At 30.5% G+C, this 26,143-nt stretch overlaps 1 protein-coding gene across 4 annotated transcripts in view; it reads right to left on the reverse strand.

The window, feature by feature from the left end:
- The window catches only part of LOC118189750 (protein turtle-like), a 766,067-nt gene that overhangs the window by 420,798 nt on the left and 319,126 nt on the right, over positions 1 to 26,143 (reverse strand). For all 4 annotated transcript variants that reach the window (XM_085825382.1, XM_085825381.1, XM_085825380.1 and 1 more), the window contains exon 2: positions 47 to 382. In XM_085825382.1, coding sequence (XP_085681508.1) covers positions 47 to 382 — 336 coding nt within the window. The remainder of the gene's footprint in view (positions 1 to 46; positions 383 to 26,143) is intronic.

The raw sequence follows: 26,143 nt of genomic DNA on the forward strand, positions 1-26,143 counted from the left end.
ATCGATTCTGTCTTGAAAATAAACAGTATCGTTTGAGAATATTCACCTAGAATCTTGAGACGGATATAATGAATGAATGTTCGGGACCGCCTGAGATCTACGCGGCACTTGTAGTCCCCTTGATCCGACTTCCGGATAGGATATATTTTGAGCAGGGGTGGGTGGACACTGATGTCGAAGTAGGCTCTTCCCTCCATCTCGGGGCTGGGAAAATGCCTGGCTTTCTTCAAGGCGACTTTTCTGATGTCGAGAGTATAAATGGGGTTGGGAAGATCCTCTCGATACCAGAGGATCAACGAAGCTGCATCGTCTGCTAGAGGTGTGGAGATATTGCATGGCAATGTAGCCATCTCCCCAGATACCGCCAGGAATTCCGGCCGACCTAAAACGAAGAAAGAAAAATGTCTCATAAGAACATTATTGTTTTTCTTAATATGAACGTGCATGATGAATTATTGGCATTAAAACATAAATGTTCAATAATATTAATTAAAATGTATATACAAGGTCAGTCGGTTAGTCTTATCCGAAAGTTTAATCCTTCTTTAAAGTAAAGAGCAAGATTTTTTTTACTTAAAAACAAAACAAAACAAACAAAAAAAAAAAAAAAAAAAATGCCTGAAAGGTTTCAGGTTTTAAATTACGTCCAAAGGGACGCTGTATTAACATTTTTGTGCTACCTTTATTTATTAAATATCATGTTCTTCGCAGTTAAACCATAAAATTCAGTTCAAGAGCAATATCGCAAAATAATTTTAAAAGCAGCTTATCTTTAGAATTTCCGATACAAAGTCTCGCGCGCTGGAATTAAAAATGTTTTTTCTGTACAACGTTGCCATTGATAGATGTGAAATCCTTGAGTTTGTTAATCAAAATTTCATTAAATTTTTACAAAGTATGAAATCGATAATAAAACAAATTCCAAATTTCAAATTTGAATTCTCATATGCCCATATTCGCAGGAGGATTACATTATTCAAAATTTGAATCCTCTAGGTACCGTTGTTTTATCAAAGTGCGAGAAACATACATATATTTACGCAGATTCTTCATTATTTAATTTCCTTAAAGGAAGATAATATTCGGTGGCAACAATTTGAAAAGTGAAACAACGCTTGTATTGAATCAACACAAAATGCTAAAGGAAATTAACAGTCCTTCTGGGCAAATTGCCCCTTTGGACTAAAAATTGCGAACTTATTTTTCATTTTTACTAAATGTTTAAAAAAATTAATTATAATAAAATCTGAAGAGTTAAATTCTATTCAGAAAAATTTCAAGGGGACCTTTTTAAATTCAACTGCTTTGTTCAGAGCATTTTGCCTCTAGGTGAGTTCGTTTTCACTAGATGGTTATGCAAACTAAGTGAACTTTGTAGGATTTAGAGTAAAAGCATCGGTAATCAATATTAAAATAATTTCATGGTTAATTTTTTTAATTTATCAAAATTCTTACGATTCTCAGTGGACGTTTTACATCCTTCTGGCTTGAATCGGAACTTCGTAGTCATTCATTATAGTTGAAACCTCTATAATAGATATTTTATCTGTTTAATTTCTCAGCCTTAATATTATATATATATACTAACTTATTCTCAGTACAGTTAGTATATATATCGGTGCTATTGTACTTATTTTCTCTAGAAACTAAAACATTAGACATAGTTTCTCTAGAAAACACTTCATTACGCACAGATTCTGAGCAAATTTGCAAAAGAATATGCTTACCATTTTTTTTTTCTTTTCAATTAAATAATATAAATAAAACTGCAAGACAGTTATGCCAATGTAAACTTAAAATTACGCATAGAAGAAACTTTTTATTTTTTCCTAAGTTTTGAATAAACGTCTATTAACTGCTCACATGTTGCTGTGGTAAAAAAGCTACTATGTGTGCAAAATAAGCAACATAGAAATTACGGAGTCTCTCGAGCCATAGATGAAATGGTGACCGATAAGTGCTGTGGTGCGCTCGAGTCGATCAACGTTTTACAGTGAAGCAGAGTACTGCAAAAATGAACCAAGGACTCCTTCAAATTTCCCACAGGAAGAAGTAGCGATCCTTACTGCGCGCAGGCCTTTCCTTCAGACGGTTTGGATCAGTGCTTATGTTGTCGCTGTCCATTGACGGAAAATTCCAGAATCCGAACATTAGTATCAAATATGGACCTCAAATGATTGGCAACCCCGCTGACTGACAAAACGTTGCCATCAGTAGAGAAACCGTATTTTTTTTCCATTATCGGATGAATAGACTTGGCGCATACACAGCAATAAACATCGAAGAATAAACACCTCGCAACCATTTTCGAAAGGATGGAAACTGGCGGAGGGAATATTATAGTCTGGGGAAGGTTTTCGTGCATTCTCTCTGCTTCCACCGTAGCTCACAAAAGGTAAATAGTTGCAGACTCACAAAAGTACAATGTAAAAGTACATTATGGTTGGTTTCATCTATGTGTGGTGTTAATAAGAGCCAATTTCCTTTATACATTCCTCCACCCAAGGCATCCGTTTAATTCGGCAGATTTCTTGTGTTTTGCCATAACTAACAAAATGAAAGATCGGACATCTTTGATTTTTATTTTTATTTAAATGAATTAAATATTAAAATGCAAGGTGTTAAGACGACATTTACTATCATGCTTCATTTAAGGCAAATATTCGAAAGTAAATTGAGCAAATTCGTCACGCAATAATCAATATATTGAATAGTTTCAAAATACAGAAAAAATGTTTTCACAAATCTATGATTTCATGAAATTCAATTTTAGTTTTATGAAAAATATGGATTCGGTAGTCGTACAGTCAACAACGAATGATTTGCTTTAAGAGTTAAATAGTGCAGATCGTTTCCAGAAATAATAAAATTTATACTTTATTCAAGCTGCAATAAAATATAAACTGTGCATTACGATATTTTTTAAATCCTAATCTTGGTGAAGTATAAATTCAAGAAACGTATAGTTTACTCTTATTTGGAAACACAGTTTTGCCTTTTAGGCATATTTCTCGGAAGTAACTCAAAAGAATCTGTCATAAGATGCAGTTATAAACCGTCAATAAGGGAGAAGATACCAAATTTCGAGCCTAGTCCGCTAAATCTCTAATTAATTAGAAAATAAAAGTGTTCAGAAATTACTCTTAAACACATGCTTATAGGCATACTTCCTTTTACGCTAGGCGGGTGAACGACTGCAGACCGACATTATGTTCTGATTAATGATTTTAAATGCATTGCAATAAATTCTACAGGAAAGATTCTTTCTCATGCACTTTAAGTCATCAGTTATAAAAATGCTTCATTAGTAAATATTACAAGATATGCTTATGTTACGAAAAGCATGCAGATAAAAAGGTTTAAAAATTTAAGCAGAAAGTTAGTCTAGAATAAAACACAATTACCTAATTGTTTTCGTTTAAATATATGTACATGGATGAACATATTGTATAACTGATACATATGTATATAGCAAAAATGAGAAATTTTGCCCAAATTGATATTTGTAGAAACAAATCAAAATTGATAAAGCAAGGAATAATTTTAGTATTTTATGAAAAAATATTACAATTATCTTATTGAAAAAAACCTCCATAATTCAACGACGTATGAAATTTGTTTAAGTAAAGAAAGAACAATAATCAATAAAAATTTTTGCTTTAAAAGAAATGGAAAATCCTCTTTTTACTGCAAACAATAGATTTGTTAGTTTATATGCAATTCCAAAATTTTATAAAAATCATCTTAAATTTAGATGAATGCAAATACAAATAGTAAAAGAAACTATAAAAAGAATTTTGATTATATTTTCACAAACATATTTGAATTAATACGCAATGTAATTTTTGATAAAGCAAGTACTCATAAAAAATCTAAATTTTGCAATTCAGTCAACTGTTATAACTTTTAAACTCTCTACAGGTCTCTCCTAATTAAATAAATATTTGAATGCCTTCTTGAACTACCATTTTTTTTCCTTGACATGCTTTCTATGCTGTATTTGCAAAAATGGAAACATTATCTCTATTTCTGGCTTTTCAATAACTTTATCAAGCATGCAAATATTATTTACTTACAAACAAATGGTATTCCAATGGTTCCAACTTTTTATTCAGCTCTGCTATGTTTTCTAACTACTTGTTTTCTATTCTACTTGTTTTCTAAAGAATTTCTTGTTTCTACTCTACTTGTTTTCTAAAGAATTTCTTGTTTCTACTCTACTTGTTTTCTAAAGAATATAAAGTTCCTAAAAACCTTTCAGAAGATGATTTAAAAAATGGTCCTATTTCAGACATATTGGTAATATTATTACCTTCAACAATAATAATCTTATTGGAATAAGCAGCATCTACTCGAACTTCAAAAATTGAACAAGACCAATGAAATCAGTTAATTGTTCATTATCCAAATCTTAGAATATATAATCTTAAAAAAATAAGACTGTTTGATAAAAGAAGAGAATTTATTTTTTTTACAATTAAATTTATAAATTGGAACATCAACATATCTAAAAAGTTATATCTAATATAATTTTTAACCAAATTACTAGAATTAAAAACGTTTGCACATATGTTGAACAACAAACACAAGAAACAATTCTTCTTACTAAAATTCTACAAAAGAATAAGTTTCCAAACTTCATTAACTGTCTTCTAAGGAAAGCTGGAGTAGTCTACACCCCTATAAAAATTTTAAAGTAATGAATTTTTAGCTCTAATAAAAAAGGAAGTTTTAGAAGGTAAACGTTTTGGAATAGACACAATTAATGTGCCAACTTGTTTATGGCCGCAACGTGTTTTTTGAAATAAAAAATGAAGATTTAATCTGCCTTCGCCTCTAATTTCCTAAACGCTGAAAGATTAACAGGACTCTAAAAATTAAATTTATTTTGAAAAATTGATATTTAAAAATGATTTATTTATTTAATTATTGTTGATTAACATTTTATAATTTACGTTTTTCTTCATTTCTAGCGCTGCAATGCTTTCTTCTAAAAGAGCTTTTCTGTCGCCAAGCCTATTTCTCTTTGGAGGGGGGGGGGCTATGCATGATAAAAAATATTTAAATTAAAATTATAATTTAAACTAAAGGTAACCCTTTAATTCTTCTTCTCTGTTTTAAAAATCATAATAATAACGTCTCTGGATTGAGGCATTTCTTGATCATTCCATCTTGCATGGCCTGCGAAACGCTGATGATGTAACTCTTGGGAACTGAACCTTTTCTAACCTAAACCAAAACTTTTCTTTAAACAGCCTGCCCTATTGGATAAATGCGCCACTTTCAGCTTGAACTTCTGTGTTGCTTGGTCGCTGTTTTTTTGTTCTCACTTCCTATCGCAATAATAATAATAATAATCGCAATTATTTCTATCGCAATGTGCTTGAATAGGCACGACTAGAGTGTCAAGTGAACTGTGGTAACAAATGTCAATTGAAAATAAAAATGGGATTAAAACTTCCTCGACTGCCAATTTTTTTAGATATTACAAAGTCAACATATTAGTATACAATGCAATCATAATTCTTCCTCTTCCAATATGGACCTACGATCTATCCTATCTAGGTATTAAGCGCAACACTGCTACATCGTTTTCTTATTTTCATTACATATATATGCATGTATTTGTGTTACTGAAAATGTTTGTTGACTGTACTTTTATTAGCAGAGGGCTGTGTTATGCAGAGGGCTTACTCGGTTCTAAGTCGTCGTGATAAACTCATGACGTTGAAGACCTTATTCTTTTCAAAGCTTTGTTTCTTTTTTCCTGTTTTTCTTACTATTTGCTTTAATTTTTTTGAATAAAAAATTACTCGATTTTAATTAACCTTTTGGATGATTTCTTCTTGCCATCGCCCAACTGTTTCGACAGCGACGCCTAACTGGCAACTATTGGCGTCCACATTGGAATCTCGATCTTTTGATTTGGTCTTTTGAGTGCAATTGATGTTAGCAAAATGGTAGGTTGTGGTGCTTCCAGTTCTCTATAAATATGTTTTATAATTACTGTTTATTTAAGTATATTTCAGTAAAATATGTCTAATTATTATTCTTTTTCTTTATTGAACACTAAATTATTACTTCAAGATTGGTTTTTGAATTATTTCATTCCATTTGGGAAACAACTGCGTTCGAGAGAGATTCAGGATTTTCGGGTAACTGTTAAAATTAAATAATTTAGAACGGTTCACGAGCTAATTTTAGATTATCAGGAATGCAGTGATTTTCCAAGGAAAAAGTGGTTAGTTACGTCTGATCTGTCGTCTCTTAATAACCGTTGAATCAGATATTAACTGCATTTCTCTGCCTATGTATTTTTTGTTATTTTCGTATTTCCTTTCTCTACTGGTCTGATGACCGTCCGTTGATTTTTACGTATTCCTGTGAAATTTTAGATTTATTGGTTTTGAATTTCTATCACTTTATGGATTTAGTTCTAAATTTCTTTAATTTTCTCATAAATAAATATATATATATATATATATATATAAGAAATTCTGTAAAACTAAGTTATAAAATAAGACCTTTAGAAAAATTAATAAACAAGAATAAAGATGATACAAAATAATCTTATGAGATATGGTAATAAAATAAGATCCTGCTGGACTCCTTTAATGTAATTCTATGTCTGCAACAAATATGAATACCCGAAATATTCGCCAGCAAGAATTTCATGTAAATGTCTAACGGTAGTTTTGACTGTGCATTTTTTCAGTTCAGTAGTGCGAAATTTTAAAATTGTTATCATAATAAAGGTGGGTTAAAGCAAAAACATTTTCTCCCTTTTTATCCGGACATTCTGCAGTTTGATAAATACTTTTTATAAGTTTTTGGGACAGACATATAAAAAGATTCACCCTCTCTTCTCTCTTTAGTGCTTAATTTTAAAAATTAAGAAAAGATGAGTTTTGCATTAATGAAACATCGGATGAGAAAGCGGAATAAACAGTAAAATTCTAATGAAGATTTGAAATCAGAAAAAAGATTCCTTCAACTTAATAAGCAGTTTATCATCCAAAGTAAAAAAAGGCTTTTTGCATGTTTCATATTTTAGCGAAACATGGAAAAGAATAATTAACATAGCTCTGTTATGCAGCATTATTATGTTATTCATATTATGTTCCACCATTTATCAGCCAATCTGAGCTCGGAATCTCTGCATTCGTTACAGATTAGGAACCATTTATAAAATGGGATTGCGAGGCAATTGTCTAAATGAGCTCCTCAGAGTTGAGTGCAATCAGCAATAAAACATTTTTGGAATCCACTTGAAATAAAAATCTATTCCGAGTGCCTAAACAATACCATAAAGTTGACATTAATGAGTTGAATATAAATCCTGGTATTTTCATTTTATGCTTTTCCTGATACCGAGGCAAAATGCCTAAATCATTCGGACATTATGCTTTAAGATCTTTATGGGAAATGTTATTAAATATAGTACCATTCTGCTATTTTTATTTCATCATTAATGATCATGGAAAATCAGGCAATTTAATGATACGAATGTAATAATAAATGGTAAAGAGACCTTTATTCAAAGTAAAATTTTATGTTGTGGTTTAATTAAACGAAAAAAGAGGGTTTATTGGATATTTTTGCGTTTTTAAATTCGTTGCATAATTTTGATCTCTGTCTTTACTATTCTATTGTCATAATGCATTCAATAAAGAATACTTTTATTTCTATATTAACTTTTTAATAATATAGCATTTACGAACATTTTTAAACATTATGGTTTTTCTCTATGATTTTCTTACATAACATAGAAAATATTCATTCTAACTTTAATGCTTGCTATATAAGTATTACGTTTTAAATGAAAATTAAAGATACGTACGCGGTTTTTACTACTTACTTATTTTTATTTCCATTAGTGATTTAACTCAAATAATATCTACAATTTGGTAAGCGAGGCAACAATTTGATAAGTGATAAGCCGTTTTTAGGGATTCAACGCAAAATGCCGTTTCGAGACTTATATACCACTCCGGTTCTAACCTTTTTTTAAGCTAATTATTTTTTTACGTTTTGATGCTAAAGGCGGTTGGGATCGTTAATTAGAACTGAAAGATTTTTTGAATGTTAAACACTTCTGAAAATTCTAATTCTCCAACGGAAGATTTTTTTAATAATCTTAGCTGCAGAAAAATGGCAAGTGAGATTTTCTAACTAACAGTAATCGAAACGAGTCCTGAAATTTAGTATTCTTACGCTGATCCCTGTTGCCTTAGTACCTCCAATAATCGTTATTCTGCATATCAGTTAGTTAGCTCAACTAAAATTGTTTTTAGTCCAAAGAGGCACTCTGCCCAGTAGGACTATTAATTTCGTTTTAGCATTTTGCGTTGGTTCATTGTAAATGTCCGTTCACTTTTAAATCACTTACAAGTATTATCTTGTTATCAAACGTATTACTTCAGTATATTTTTATTCAATATTTATTAAGAAAAGGAGTAAAAAATTCATTATTTGCTTTGGTGTGTTTCTCTTCCCTTTTGGTTCCTCTAGTAAACTGAACTGTCACGTAAACTACGTTGCACACGAACAAGTTTCTCTTAGAAAGTTCTTCCCGACGACATCCCTTCCTTTAGGGAAATAGCCCTAGAGTGCTTTCCCGTAATCAAACCAAACCAAATCAAATCGTATTAATGAATGTTTCTACATACAACACAATTTTTCTCTCACCTAAAATAATTTACAATCGAGAAAAAGTATTATTGGTGTTATGAACACCAATTTCATTTAGTATAAATCAAATATTGAGGAGTCACATTGTGTCATCAAGCTTCAGATAAAAAATTTCATAACAGACTTTGCAGAAAATTGTTAACAAATGACAGCTATAAAATCTGGACCATTAAGAAATATTACACACCATGCAAAAATTTTTTGCAATAATGCTTCGAGTTTAAAATGTGAATTTGCAGATTTGTATTACTATGTCCCGTGTCTATAGTTCTGAACCTTGACACAATCATTCAGTTTAAATATTACATAGCATTCAATTAGCATATATGCCGTTAGGAAATATTACATACCATAAAATAATATTTTGCAATAAAGCTACGATTTTAAGATATAGATTATATATTATTAAATTTCTGTCTCTAGTTCTGTGCCTTGACGCAGTTTTCAACTGAAATATTACATATTATCCGAATATCATACATACCGTTAAGAAATACAACATACCATAAAATAATTTGTTGCAATAATGCTACATTTTAAAGATATGAATTATATTTTATTAAAAATCCCTGTGTTCTAGTTCTGCTCCTTGAAACAGTCATTCAGCTGAAATATAACATATATATATATATATATATGCATACCATATATACATACCATATACTGACATATCATACAATTAACATGCATACCATTAGGAAATAGTGCGTACAATACAATAAGTTTCTAAATAATGCTACGATTTAAAATTATGGATTAGGTATTATTAAATCCCTATGTCTCTAATTCTGTCCCTTGACACAGACATTTAACCAAAAGTGAACTTCTTCAGAATAAGATATTTTTTTTTGAATTGTTTTTCATATGGGTTGTTAAATTTATAAAGATTGTAACAGACATCGATGCTGTTGTTCCTCAGTGGCTGAAAAAGTTGGATTTCATACAAAACAGTACCTCAATGAACTTAATCTATACTGTGAATTTTTTATATTCTTAATTGGAATGAAAGGTTTTAGGGAGATTAACTTTCTTCCAAGTAGTTTTGTACTGCATTTTCTTTAGAAGTAACGTTAATTTAATTGCCTGATGACGCAAATGCGGGCATCAAAAAGACTTTTGATTCATGATTTATCTTGCCTTGGAATGTAACAAACTGAAACACATTATATAGGTTTGCTGAAAATTGTCTACATTCAAACTGAATAAACTTTGATAAATAAAAAAAAAACATTAAGTATTACCATGTAATCGTTAGTTAAGCAGAAGGTTTCTTTATTATTCGTGGTGTTAAGGAAACGAATCAGCGTAATATTCATAACTTTCAAGGATTAGTTTTTAACGTTTAAATATAGAGAAGCCGTTTCCTGCTGCAGAAATACAAATAACTAAACAGAGACCTGCACTCAGGTGATAACAGTGAGAGGAAGGAAGTCAAGGTAATGGCGTCATCTATTGATAAAAAATGAAAATAATCATGAAAAACTCTAAAAGGGTTCAGACTTTAACGGTCACCCAAAAGATTTTGTTTAAGGTTTTCTAAGCTCTCCGGTGAGCTCACAGTCTACCAGTCTGCTTTTACATTCACTCCTGTCAACCCAATTTTTCGTCTTTTTAGTTTGATTATTAAGCATCATTGTTACATATGCCATATACAATTCAACAGCAAAATTACAAAATATTTAAAAGCAGCATAGCAGTATACGTTCAGAATTCCCGATGTAGCGTTCATTATATCAATATTCAGTTTCTTACTAAAATGTATTTACAAACCTTTTTTGTCTTTTTATTAATAACGTTTTGTAGGCTTACTTTATTTGCTAAACATCACATTCTTGGCACTTAAGCCACATAAATTCGATTCAAAAGCCAAATCACAAAATATTTCTAAACAGCATATCTTTAGAACTTCCCACAGACAGTCTCCCGCGCTGGAGATAATTTTTCCCCCATACAGTGTCGCAACTTCTCGCTTCGAAATCGTTGAGTTTGTTAATCAAAATTCGTTATCGTTTTAAAGAACTAGGTAATACAAAAAAATCGAAATTCAAAATTCGGGCTTCGAGTTGACCACGTTCAGGTTTAAGACCACAATATTCTAATCTTGATGGCTCTAGGTACCGTTGTTTCTTCACAGTGTAAGAAACATACATACATTCATGCAGATTCTTCATTATTGAATTTCTTTAAATGTAATATAGGGCGATAGTACTTGGAGGCAACAATTTGATAAGCCGTTTTTAGGGATTCAACGCAAAATGCCGTTTCGAGACTTGTATACCACTCCGGTTTTAACCTTTTTTTAGGCTAATTATTTTTTTAAGTTTTGATGCTAAAGGCGGTTGGGATCGTTAATTAGAACTGAAAGATTTTTTGAATGTTAAAACACTTCTGAAAATTCTAATTCTCCAACGCAAGATTTTTTTAATAATCTTAGCTGCAGAAAAATGGCAAGTGAGATTTTTCTAACTAACAGTAATCGAAACGAGTCCTGAAATTTAGTATTCTTACGCTGATCCCTGTTGCCTTAGTACCTCCAATAATCGTTATTCTGCATATCAGTTAGTTAGCTCAACTAAAATTGTTTTTAGTCCAAAGAGGTATTTTGCCCAGTAGGACTATTAATTTCGTTTTGGCATTTTGCGTTGGTTCATTGTAAATGTCGGTTCACTTTTAAAATTGTTGCCACCAAATATTAGAGCTCTGTATTATATTTAAAAAATTAAATAATGAAGAATCTGTATAAATGTGAGTATGCTTCTCGTATTGAGCCTAGGAGCAGCGAATGTTTGATATTAAACGTTTCCACCCGAATATGGGCATCTGGAAGCCCAAATTTGGACTTACGAATTAATTTATTATCTATTTCATATTTTGTAAAACTTTAACAATTTTTTGATTAACAAACTCCACAATTCCAAAGCCAGCAATGACAACTCTTTACGGAAGAAGCATTTTTATTTCCAGAGTGCGAGACTGTGTATAGGAAATTCTAAAGATAGGCTCATTTTAAAATTATTTTACGATATTGCTGTTGAACTGAATTTTATGGTTTAAGTGCGAAGAACGTGATACTTGATAAATTTAGGTAAACTGCAAAACGTCCCTGTGGGCGTAATGTAAAATCTGAAAGCCTTCAAATTTGTTTATAATTATATTTTAATTAACGCATTTTTTTGCTTTTATGCTATTACATCTCGTTTTCATTAACCCTCGCCAGTATGCACATGGATTAGGATTATTTAAAGAGAGAGTTTCGAACATTTTACATAAATCGTTTAGAAGCAACTTTTACAACTTCATTTTCTCTCGTCCGGCTGTGTTAGTTAGTTTTTCGGCATTAGCCATTTTGCCAGCCGAAGCTAAATCGCACCACTACACGTTTTGAGCCAACCCTTAGTTAGGCCACATTGTGCATTCCTAGCCTGTATTAGATCCGGTTTTAAGTTTAACACCCGCAAGCGGGAAAATTTGATTGTACGCACACGTAGGTGCCTTATGTCAAATTTTATGTTTTAATTAAAACCTTCCTAGGACTTTGTCGTATTTTCACAGAAGGAGCAGTAACTGACTTGGTACTCTAATAGAGACTGATAAATGTTTAGTATTACACAAATTAGTGTCCTGCAAACAGTTTACTAAATTCCCGTTAAGCATTTATTTGATTAACATTACATTTTCGTATAGAAAACCGACATGTTTTTACGTCTTGAGGACAAGGATCCCAATCATTGTCTTACATCAGCTTCTTTAAATGAATGGTTTCCATCACCGACCCCCTTATATTTTTCTCTATAATATATAGTGAAAAACATAATCATAATTCAAATAGTTGCCCATAAATAACTTAAATATAAGAATTAGACTATGGATAAGAATAAAAGTTTTGAAAAAATGGTATATTAGATTTATGTTTAATTATTTCTTGTATTTTTATTTTTAATTTTACAGATATAACCAATTTACATAACAGATCACAGATTCTAATTGGAGAAAAGCTCGATTTTATTAATGTGATGGCTACGCTTTAAGTATTGATGAAATTATAAAATATATTTGGCATAAAATTGCTTAATATAATTTTAAATCGCATTATTCAATAACAGTCAACCTGTTTTTTGTTTCCAAAATTGTTGTTTTCATGTCTTTCATTCTGTTTCCTTATGCTCTCGCATTTTACTTTTTATATTGCATGGTTTGGTTTGGTTTATTAGATAACGGCAAAGCACTCGAGGGCTATCTGCCTTAAGGGAGGAATGCCTTCGTGGAGGACTTTTTAAGGGAAATTGGCTCGTATACACGTTACACACGGAGAAAACCACTAAAACTCCCATGCTGCCAGCCCGTTCGCGGGATTCGACCCTCGCACCGAACTACCAGTGTTCAGGGACGTTACCGCTCGGCCGCTGGTAGGCACTTTATATTGCATGTACCGCCTAAAATTTTATATATTAAAAATATTACAGATTTTGAAAATATACTATCGGACAAGTTTGCCAGATAAGCGGGATACATCCAAAGCAAAACTTATATGTTCTGTGTGCACCTGGAAAGAAAATGTATAGAAACTTTTCAGTGAAAATCAAGTGAGTTCATTCTTTCGAAGCAACATCCAATTGGTAAACATTTCGTTTTTTCATGGGCCAAACAAGGAAACGAAAACTTTTGACACTTCCAAGTTAATACATAAAACGACGGGATTTAAATTTAATGTAATATAACAACTCTTTCTCAATATCAATAAAAGAGTTAATGTAGTAGTAAAATATAGAATCAATGAAGCTAACTCGAAATAAAAAGTTGCCAACAGCACTATTCATTTATAATGCTGACATTAACGAAAAATTTTCGACGCTGTCTTCAACGTCAGAATATGACCTTATATAATAATAATGTATTTAATGTTTGGCAATGCTATTTTTATTTCATATTTTGTAAAATTTACAAACGTTTTGATTTACAATATCTACGATTTCAAAGCGATCAGTGGCGACACTTTTCGAAAATGTTTTCCTTTATATATTACTTTATAAGATATCCTGCTCGCTACATAATACAGTTTTACATCAGTAAACAATTTGCAAGACCATTTCGCTATGATTTGGGGTAAGACCTCATGTTCTGGCATCTAGGTGTTCAACACCATTTCTACCATCATGTAAATATGCTTATGTGTATATGAAAAATATACATAGTTAAATAACAATAAACTATATATAGGCGACAGGTTCCGCTAAAACAAATGTAACATAACGGAAATTATTACTCTTCTAGAGTTGAAAAATCTGATTTTTGCGAACGGAAATTTTGACTCCAACTTACTAACACTTGTACAGCCAGAAAACGAGAATATTTTCAAAATATCAAACTTCCTCCAGTCCTTCAGAAAAATAAAATTCCTATAAATCCCTTCTAGATTCTAAAAAAGAATAAAAATAAAATCATAAAATGGAATTGGATATTCTGATCTGGACCTTTCCTTTCGGAAGCATCCCTGGATCTCTTTCTTCTCCAGAAGAAACCTTCAGTTGTTCTATTATTCCTAGAAGAGTTCTTCAGCCCACTGTCCCTTGTACAACTGAAAACACTGCTGGTGCCTTACTTTTTTCTTTCTGTCTCCCTTTTTACTACTTTATATATCCTAGCCTCTTGTCCGTCGGAAATAGGAATAGCCTGTAGATTTTGTCTTTTACTTTATTTCCTTCTCACCCATCTGCATGATTCTCAAGGTCCTTTTCCACTCCGCATCGTTTCTCTAACTCCTACTTGAATTTCAGCTTCCATGAATAAGATCAGAATCGTGACCCAAATGATGCGGAGGAGGTTATATTTTCATGTGTATTTCTTTCTTCTTAACTCTTTTTGTGTTTTATATTGCTACGCTGTATCCGTGTCTCCTGAATTAAATGGATAAAAGGCTGAAAGATTTTGTTTTCTTTTCAGACTCATCCGCACTACTTCGCAATATTTTTCAAGACATGTAAATTTCACATGATCTCTCCTAAGAAGTATTGAACGATTTTAAAGCGATATCATAGTTTGAAAGCTTAATATTTTATATTTTTTAATTCTATATAGTAAAATGTTTTTTTCTTTTGAAAATAAACTTTCGTTAGAAGTACGTGTATATAAGATATGGCACTTAAAGCATTTAATGAGTTTCTTAGAATTTATTTAAGTTTACACAAAACAATTTGAATTCCTTATTGGTTTAGTTTAGATATATAAAATATTGCTTGAAGTTTGAAGTTTCAACATTTACAACTTGTTTACATTGGGGTTTTCCAAAGTTTTTTTTTTTTTTTTTTTTTTTTTTTTTTTTTTTTTTAGTTTTATCCCCTTTAAAATTTCGTCAATCTTCAGGAGTCAATATTGACATTGTTGTGAACCCCTGCTTTAGATTATCTTAATGAAACGATATGTAAGTGCGGCTTCTGTTGATCTTCTCTTTTGAGATGTGTAATGAAAATACTCGCCCAGTATTTTCATATAGCTGCGTTAACATTCAAATATTTTTAACATGGAATACAATGTGCTAGAGTGCAATATAAATTTCCGCTATTAATGAAGTAAATTTAATAATTAATATGAATAAGGTATTTTAACACAAAAACAAAATGATTTTGGTATTTTTTAATCAAAATTTAAAGGTACTCACTCACATTGCATGGAAGTAAAATCTATTCTGACAATTATATTGAATGAAATTCCGCTTAAATAAATCCTTTTGTTTCATAAAATGTTATATATTTTCAAATATATATCTTATTTACTCAAACAGTGTTTTACTTATTCAATCTTCGCATGAATGTTGAATGAATTCAAAAAGCTATTGATGCTATGTTACTTACTGTTATGTAAATGTTGTTAACTAATAAGGTGTTTTTAAATATCTACAAAACCTTTTTATCATGTATCGGGAAACTGTGTATACACATACGAGTGAGGTGTTTTTAATATATACTTCAATAAACTAATCCTTGATTATAAGTTTGAATGCTTGACGAGTTTTACTACTTTGAATACTTTTATATTTACTGTCTCGTTTCATAACATTTTCATGTTTATTGCTTAGTGAAAACAGACTGCAGTGGCACAAAATAAGCAAATATATTTTTTATGTTTTCAAACTGTCTAGACGTGAAGCATATTTTAGTTTCTTTTTGAAAATGGCGATTTCATTTTTAGCATTGTGTTATTGATGACTGGGTGCTGAGTATATTGATTTACCTTTGTATTCTTTCAATACCAAAAATTAAATTATTAGTCATATAATATCAGAGATTTTTAGTTTCGAAGCTAAAATTGATGTTAAAATTTATTTGACAGTATTAATTATATTTGAGTTAAAATTTTATTTAGTCCATTTTTGTTTAGTTTAACTCTTCTTTTAAAATGCTGCTTATCTAACTGAAATATGCGATAGACTGGAAATAAATACACTACTTAAGTATCAGAGTTTTGCATTGTTTTAAGATATGTGTTACAAAAATCGGTTACCTGTTGTAAAATCTAAGAAAAATCATTCTTTTAAGATATTTCTTATTTTTAACAAACAAGGAACTCAAATAGAAAAGTGTTATACTGGATCGTTTCAGAATTGAATAGCATAAAAAATCAAATGTGATATTAAAACCCTCTAAGCAGCAAGACAGCATATTTACGGCCCACAATATTTTTGTGATATCTGTAAGAACGTATATATACGTGCATATTAAAATATTCCAAAGAAATTAAGGCAATATATCAAAAGAAAACAAATCCAATATGAAATACCAGGAGAGTTTTTACATTAAAATCAAAAAAATAATTTGTTCTCATAGTATTTTTGGGAAATTTGTGCTTTCTTAGCGAAAACCTGGCCGCTCAGAGGGTTAAAAAATGTAAAAGTTCTAATCAATAGGAATTTTTTATTAAACATGTTAAAATACTTTTCATATTAAAAATAGAATGGTTCTTCATCTAAAATTATCTCACTATTCTCCATTGTAACATCTTTGCTTAAAGACAACTTGTAGCACAAGTATTTAACTATGAAATAACCTGAAGAAAAATCAGAAACCTAAAAAGAAAAATCTGAAATGCTTTAGATTTTATATTACGCCCAAAGGGCCGTTTTATTTAACGTTTTATGTGTTACCTTTTTTTTTTTTTTTTTTTGTTAAATATCATGTTCTTTGTACTTAAACCGTAAAATTCAATTTAACAGCAATATCACAAACTTTTTGAAAAGAGCATTACTTTAGAATTTGCGATACGCAGTCTTGCGCGCTGGAGATAAAAATGTCTTTTTTTTTTTTCCGTACAGTGTTTGCGTTGCTCGCTTTGAAATTGTTGAGTTTGTTAATAAAAGATTTGTTAAAAATTTATAAAATATGAAATAGATAATAGAACAAATTATAAATTTGGGCTTCCAGATGCCCATATACGGGTGGAGACGTATGTTATTCAAAATTTCATGTCTTCAAGTACCGTTGATTTTCACAAAGCGAGAAACATATACATTCATGCAGATTATTCATTACGTAATTTCTTTAAATATAATGCAGAGCTCTAATATTTGGTGGCAACAGTTTGAAAAGTGAAACGCAGTTTTATAATGGACGACGCAAAATGCCAAAACGAAATTTACAACTAGTTGCTTAACCTACTGACTTCACCACTTTTGTCTAAGCACAAAAAAAAAAAAAAAAAAAAAAAAAAAGCATGTATTCAAAACAGCTATGCAGAAGTTCGTAGGCTCATCAATTGCATGAGTTTCAACAAGTATGTAATGTCTAATTAATAAAATCAGCATTATCTCAAATATAAATAACCTTGAAATTATTTAAAGCTAATATCAATTTTCTTATATTAACTTAACTATTTATCAGCAAAAAGTTAATGAATTAAATTATGTTTTAAAAATATAAGTCTGCTGGCAGTATTGCATGTTAAAAAGAATTGATCTCAAGAGGCAGAAAGGAGTTAAGTTGATCGGCAGAATACACAAATTTACAACAAGAATGGCCTCATTAAAAAAAAAAAGGGGGGGGGCTAGAGAAAAGCTGTGATATTATGCAGTGGAATTTGTCTCAAATCATGATTATTATTACTAAGCTCGTTTAGATGAGTAGGTACTGAATTTGATTTAGTTAATGAGTAGCAAACTGAAGAGTATCTGACCAGACAGTCGACTCGCGAAATTACTTATCAGTATCTTTTTCCTCAATATAATTTCTTAACAATACCTAATGCTTAAATTTAAAACTATACGTACGTTAAACCTGCAAGATAATTTAATTTTTAACCGAGGTACGGTCGATCAGTTACAGATTCCTTCATTGGAATTGGAGGTCATTTCCTGTAGACAATGAAAAGTCACAAAAGAGAAACAGTTAGATGTTAATTAACACTTAACCAAATAGCATATATAATATGTTTTTATTAAAAATGAATTAACAGCAATAATTCTTTAGGTCTTAATCCATTTAGTACTGGAAAAAACTGTGAATTTTTCATGTAAGTTATTCTTTTTCTGTTTCCTTATCGCTTGCCTTCTTGGTGTAATTGGAAAGCACATCCAGCTAGAAATTGAAACGTCCAACATTCGAGTCCCAGTGACTTCTCACATTTCACCTATTCCGAGTTTAAATGCCTAATTGTCTCTATAGTCTACTTGAAAATATTTCACTTAACTATTCCAATTCGTTTGAAAAGTCGACATGCATTTTATTCCCATTTTCTACCATTGTTAATCGCATAACTGTAAACTTACAATTCGATTTACTTCGTTGATCAAAGCTAAATGCAGAAATATATTAAATACCATCCCTGTTATCAAAATTTAAACTGAGTTAACTGTAAAGGAATTATTTGAATAAACTGTGTCTTTTTTCCTCCTTAACATTTTTGACATTTCACATGACATGCGAAAAAATTCTAATTACCACTTTGCATTAATATTACTGTTATGTACTGCTTGTTTTCTAAGATCCAGTTTAAATTCTGATGTTACATTACTTGACGTTTTATTTACGATTTGAATGCAAACACCTAACCTATACTAATACCTAACAGTTTCCACTGGTCTGGAAATGATTTGACAATAGGAAAGCATGATACTATCAGAAGGTATTCTGCCGTGATTTTACGATGTTAAATGTATGAGGAATTACCACATTTTACCATAAATGCTTTCAGAGTCTAAATGTTTAGCATGTATAGTTGCAAATTTGAAGATCCATGATTTGAATGCCAGCGAGGACGCAACTGATTTGTCACGTTGCTGGCCAGCTAATCAGTGTAGTTGTTAGTGACACTGACTGCGCTATCAAACGGCCCGGGTTCAAATCCCATGCAACAGTGCAGGGTATTCAAATTTTTATGCCCCATGCACCCCTTTTACTATCACTATAAGATCATCTAATTTATAAAACATTTTAAAATATTTTTTATTATATGTTCAAATCAGTTGCGATAAAATCTAATAAACATTAATTTTTATAATTCGCTAATAATATTTAATTTTTGAAATGAAAATGACCATTTTGAATGTTCAGAAATTTAGAGGATTATCTTAGGAAATGAAAAAGATAATTTAATTCGTATTATAAAAGTGATATATTTCTTAGAGTATTGACGAAAAGAAACATTCAGTTAATCATTGATGCTTATCAGAAAGCAGTTTAAATCTTTTTTTAAAGTAGGTAGTTTATAACATGGAGTAAAATAAATTAATAGTGTAGACATTTTAAAAATAGATAATTAATAGCAGGGACTATGCTAATGATAATTATTCCTTAATAGTGGATCCCATCCATAAGTGCATGTGTATGTCGCTACGCCATCTAAAGTTTTGCAATGAGAGAGAAATAAGTACATTTACTCAGACATAAGTCAGTAATGAAATGGAGAAGCAAATAGAAAGTAATTTATTTGTGATTTATACGCATAAAGAACTGATGACACCCCATTTCTTTTTTATGATAGTTTCTGGAAGATAGGCATATTTCTTTTGTCTACCAAGCCTCACGTAATTCTCATCTTACAGTAATTAGTTAATATCTAATGGCAGCAAAGGGAGAGCGTTGGTCCTACAGGCAATGTCTGACGATATGCTCTGTCAGAGGTGCTTCGTGAATATATTATTATTAATTGAGCACAAACTATGTCAGTTCCATAGTAATTATACACGAAACGCAGTGGCGCATGAACACCAATATTGAGTTCTATCTGCCATACCACGCATGGTTTCCTCCCATTACAAATCAATCACGTGCTCACTGAGGTACTTCTCGGTGTATATCCTTAACATTGCCAGAAATAGTAATGAGTGTGGTATTTTAAAGCAAAATTCAGATAAATGTACCTCAGTAGACTCAGAAAAATGTAGAAATAGACTTAATTAGCGATTTCTTACAGGGATTTTTATCCTTTTTCTTGCACCAATCTATCTTATAGAATGATTTTCTTCATTGATCCCCTTACATTTTTTACATAATAGAAAGCACACAACATAATCATAATATATAAGTAACTGCATATAAACAGTCCAAAGATAATAATTAGAATCAGAATACAAAAATCACTTTTGAAAAATAAATGTTTATAAGATTTATGATTTATTTTTTTAAATAATTTTTTTAATTTTAGAAAAATAAACAAATTTTTAGAAACAAAATCACAGATTATATAATTGCAAGAAATTAATTTTATTTAGCTGCGTTTGATGCAATGATGCAGGTTTTTTAATTTTCGACAGAAAACCTCTTAATTCTTAAATTCGTTCTTTCCAAAATATTCAACACTTCGTTTGTTTTCTGTTATCAATTATTGGGTTCACACTAAAGCTTGGTTCCAGAAGGTAAGAAGAGAGTTGTTACCAAAGAAACTCAGTAAATTTTTTTTGGTAACAACTGTTTTTTTTTTATATATTTCTCTCGGATGACGTTTAAATTCCAAAACTTTACTTACATATCAATTTTGAATAAGACTTGTACTTTAACACTCTCCTTAAATGCACCAGCTCGCTCTCCTAACATCATAATAGCAAACTCAGATACATTCCAGTTCTACGAGCCGTGCTTGCATATTCGAATTTTCAGGAACTTTTAAGCAAACATTAAAATTACTTTTTTTTAATTTTGCATGTGGCTTGTATATAACAATATATCTTAAGAAAGTTTCTTGCTCTTCGTAATTTTTCTTTGTATTTTCTTGTATTCCCGAGTTTTCCCTTTTCACTGCAGTTTTTCAATAGAACATTTGTATATTTTTAAAGTATTATCGATTTTTAAAGCATATTGAGTAACTTCTGTACATTTTGCTCTTATATATGACTTTTTCCTTGCTACATGTTGCAGCTTTATATCAATAAATAATTAATTACCAATTTTGCAATGTCAAAAAAAATCTGAAAGGTCTCATATTTTAAATTACTTCCAAAGTGGAGTATTTTTAACGTTTTGTGTGTGTAACTTCATTTATTAAATATCATGTTTTTTTTCTCTTAAACCATGAAATTCAGTTCAACAGCAATAGAGATAGAAATGGTTCAACAGGAGATAAAAAGGTTTTTTCCCCTTAAAGTGTTGCCATTGCTCGCGTTTAAATCGTTGAGTTTGTTAATAAAAAATTCGTTAAAGTTTTACAAAATATGAAATCGATAATAAAACAAATTCCAAATAATTTCAAATTTTGGCTTTCAGATGCATGTATTCGCAGTAGGATTGCGTCATTCAAAATTGGATGGATCTAGGTACCGTTGTTTTATCACAGTGAGAGAAACATGCATACATTTATGCAGATTCTTCATTATTTAATTTCTTCAAATATAATACAGGGCTATAGCATTTGGTGGCTACAATTTGAAAAGTGATAGAGCCTTTTAAAGATTTCAACGCAAAATCGCAATACGAAAACAATAGCCCTTCAGGAACAAAGCCCCTTTGGACTAATAATATGTTTTATAATTTAATGGATCTCCACTGTGCCCATGCATATTTGCCTGTGGATCCCCAATCGACTCCTTAATCTTCATAGACACCCTTTAAAATTTCACTTACCTCCAACAGCTCGATACCACCCCACTGGGAACCCTTAATTTCCTAAATAATTTCAGCAAATTTACTGAAAAATAAAATTTAGATATTACTAAGAACAATTTCCGGGTGGATTTTCGTACCTAAAATTTTAGGATATAATTAAACTTTGCAATTGTGAAAAAAAGTTGAAACATTTATTTTTTAAATTTTCATATAAGATATGATTACATATAATCAATGATTTATTATTTGATTTCAGAGTTATATCCTTGTATTTAATTCTGTTGCAATCTGAAGAATTTTAAACCGAAGACCAAACTATAAATTTAACCATAAGAACTTTTAAATATACTGTAGCATTAATTACAATTATAAATTATAGTTATCGTTTTCAGACAGAGATTTACGATTGTAAATATAGTTTAGATAAAATAATAAGATAGTTTTACGACTAATATGTCGTTCCTTATTTATGAGTTATTTTATAAGTCAAAATACTGATTTGCCTAAATTTGGTTCATAATAATTGGTCACGAACTTCAAGTATACATATAATAATGTATTACCATTTATTTAAAATTACCAATTAAATAATCTTGCGAGACCTTATGTGGGTACAAGTAAGTAACTTTGATAACTCAAATTTCACTGAAATGTTAACTCAAATTTAAACCAGATCTTATTTAAATTTAATCAGTTTTAACTCAGATTTAAATCCGATCTTATTTAAATTTTAAAAATTTAGCTATCGTTCCAGATACGCCATTACGTATAATTCTATTCGCAAACAATTAAACGCTCACAGAGTGGTGTGTAACTGTAAGACACAGAAATAAAATCATATTAAATCTATCCAACCTCTCTACTTGTGGGGGAGTAAATATACATGCATAATATAATATACAGACACAATTAAAATACACAAACAAAGTTAGCAACCAATAGGAAATGTCCAAATGCTTCAACCACAACTACTCTAAATTCAGCAATTTAATCTAACCTAAAGGGAGACTACAAACTGTATAGATTGCAACCTAAATTGAAACACACGACACACCAAGTCTGCATCCAAGTTCCATCTACAGTACCCACGTCAACAGCAGCACCGAAATCGCAAACAGATTCGTCAAAGCAGACTTAGATACCACAGGTCAAAATTTCTTACACGCATATTCGTAGTTCCTCTTTATAGCTTGGCACTAAAATCTCTATAAATTCTGGATTGGAGCAAAAGAGACAGTAAGAAAAGAAATAAATTATTTAACATTTCGTTAGTAAAACGCATAAAAGCCCTAGTCTAGCATTTGCGAAGCCTGTAATTAAAACATTTGCGTGAGAGACATCTGTTTTTAAAAACTATTATTCTATTTTGCAACAAACTAGTATATATACATATATATGCCAACATTTAGACAATGCTTGGAAATTTCGGCATTATTAACGAGATAGAACTTGAAAAAAATAAATGATGATATATACTTCTTTTAGTTCTGCAAGTTTTTTATTTTTACTTTTGAAATCGATTTTCTTCCACAGTAGTACGCTCTTAAATATTCTGAAAACACGCAGCATTTTTTTAATGTTCTTCAGGATTACTGTCTTAAACCCTTTGCGGCATGGTGGGTCAATATATGTCCCACCTAATTAATATTTATTTTCTCAGTTAGCAATTTCCGTTAGAAGTTTTCTAATCTTTTAAAAATAATCTATTTTAGTTATTATTTTTCTCAGTAGATGTTACTACTATACCAGGGCTTAAGTTTATAAGCAAAAAATATTCAAAATAGGATCACAAGAGTGATATCCATGTATCTCGCATTTTTCAATATTTTAAAAATTTTGGTATACAATTTATGATATGTATGATTCTTTTTAATATTCAAAGGTATTTTATTTTCAAAAATCTTAATTGGATTCAATATTTTATAATATTAATTTTGCAGTTGAAATAAGTGGGTTAAAATTTGTCCCACCACACACTTGAATTTCCGCTCAATAGATAGCAGCACTCACAATTATTTTTCTTTTCTTTTTTGCATCTACTTTTTTCGTGATTGCTCGCGCTTTTACATCCGTTGTATGATCTGATGTGCTAAAATGTCTAGAAAAAATTAACAACTCAGGAAGCTTTGGATCTTTTTGCTGAATTGCCATCCGATTGCGACTCTGCTTCAGATGTCAGTTCTGATTCAGATGAAATTGAAATCCAGGATAGAATAACTGAGGTTGAAGTTATTGCTGAAGAAGAAAGAGAAGTAGTTGTAATTTGTTTCGCTTTTTAAAGACACAGACCCATCTATGCATGTGGCACTGTAAATATGGATCAGAAGTATCTACCCAAAAATTTAAAAGACAAATTTATGTCAAGAGAATATATAGACTTTTCAGTTAGCGATGATTCAATTTATTGCATAAAATGGAAGGATAAAAGATCCGTTTCTATCCTGTTTTGCTTGGAAAAGGCAACTGAAATGAAAGAAATTAATAGAAAAGAACGAGATGGAAAGACAAAAAAAAAAAAAAAAAAAAAAAAAAAAGTACTGTGCCCAAACAGCATTATTTCATACAATAAGAATATGGGATATGTCGACTGAGTGATCATCTGAAAGGACTATATGAAATAGACTGCAAAAGCAAGAAAATGGTGGCACATGATTTTTTTTTTTTTACTTTTTAGATGCGAGTATAGTAAACACATTTATTCAAGTTTGTTCGCGAACCTGATCATGATGTAAAAACAATGAAAGATTTTCTTCTCTCAGTTACAGAAGGTCTAATGGCACTTGCAGGCAAGAAAGAGCTGAAAAGAAAACTGAAATCCCCAGTTCAAATGAAAACTAAAAACCCGTTCGTACAACCAGAAAAGAGACTAAAAAATGTAAGTAAAACGCCAAAGAGAACGAGCAGGAGAAGATGTGCATATTGCAGCATATCGAAAGAATGAACGACAAACATTTTGGATGTGTGAAACATGTGAAGTGCCTCTATGCTTACAAAAGAATGAAACAACATGTTTTTCAAAGTTTCATGAAAAATGACTTTTTTCAGTTTTAATCATTTATAAATGTTTTTGAATCAAGTGCCAATTTTAATATTTTATTTAGTATCATATGTACGAGTATCAAATTTTAATCTTAAAACAATATTCAAGAAAATATTTTCTTTTGTTCCTAAAATTTAAAAATATTAAATGAAAAAATATGCAAAATGCGCATATGCAAAATTTTACAAGTCATGCATATATGCAATAAGTACAAAATGCATTTTAGTGTGTTTATTATGAATATTTTAGAATACATGCTTTATTTTGTTTATTCATTCCACATATGATTTTGTTTTTCCTGCTATACACCAATATGCTATAAGACATGTGCTAGTTGCATGGTGGGACAAACGGTATCCCACCTTCCACCGTAAAAAATAAAAGCACAGAATTTTTTTCAGGCCTTAAAGGTACTTAAGTAAGTCCATCTGACTTATTCTAAGGCATTTTTTTAAAGATTAAAATATATTTTAAATATGCGTGTCGCAAAGGGTTAAGTAAATATAGTACAGTCATGTAGCCTATGTTTGTGAACCATTTATCTGGTCAAACACTATGCCGTATATTAAATTTCAGCTATTCCGTTATTTACACAGAAAGGAAAATGAAGAAAAAGTTCATAAAATTCCCTAATATTTACATATCTTAAATACATCTTCTATTGCAGCCCCAAGCATATTTTCAAGAGCGAACGGAACAAAGTTATTAAGTTGAAAGGATATAGTAGAAAATAAAATTCCATCATCTAACGCCCAGAAAGCAGATTTAAGAGCTAATAAATTCCATGGACCAGTTCTGATTCTGTTGTTCTAGTTAAAATTTAAATATCAAGAGAACGAAGAAATATCTCTGAAGTCTTCCGAAATTATTTTAAATACTTAACACCAAGCAGGTATATTATGCGCTTCATTTTAATCAACTTTATTGTACGATTATATCTGATTGCGAAAAAAATAAGAATGAAATAAATGACTTTATATTGACGGGTTTTAAAACATATTTTTATTCGAGCATAGGTTATACTAGTTTCTATTTAGTATGTTAAAAAGCATTTAACTTTCAATCGAAAAATTATGGACGCTATTTTTATTTGTTTGTCAATTTCGAATAGAAAACAATACCAGATCCTTTAATGTTTTACTTGTAAATTGTATTTTCATGTGCGGGTTTTAGGAACTGAATTTCGAAATGTAGAGTTCTGGGTCTATAAGCTGCAGACCGTAATTGAGTGCGAGCGAATTCTTGCTGAAACAATTGATCAAGACGTAAGAAAGTTAAAACAACCTTTTCATTTAACCCTCTTAAATGAAAGAGAGGCATTTCTTTTATAACTGATGAAACCCCGCTACTTGCGGGTATTAATTTGCGGGTAGATAAAATTAAATAC

Source organism: Stegodyphus dumicola, chromosome 10, assembly GCF_044657685.1.
Source record: "Stegodyphus dumicola isolate Sdum_Otavi_A_Nest chromosome 10, ASM4465768v1".
Lineage (NCBI taxonomy): Eukaryota > Metazoa > Arthropoda > Arachnida > Araneae > Eresidae > Stegodyphus > Stegodyphus dumicola.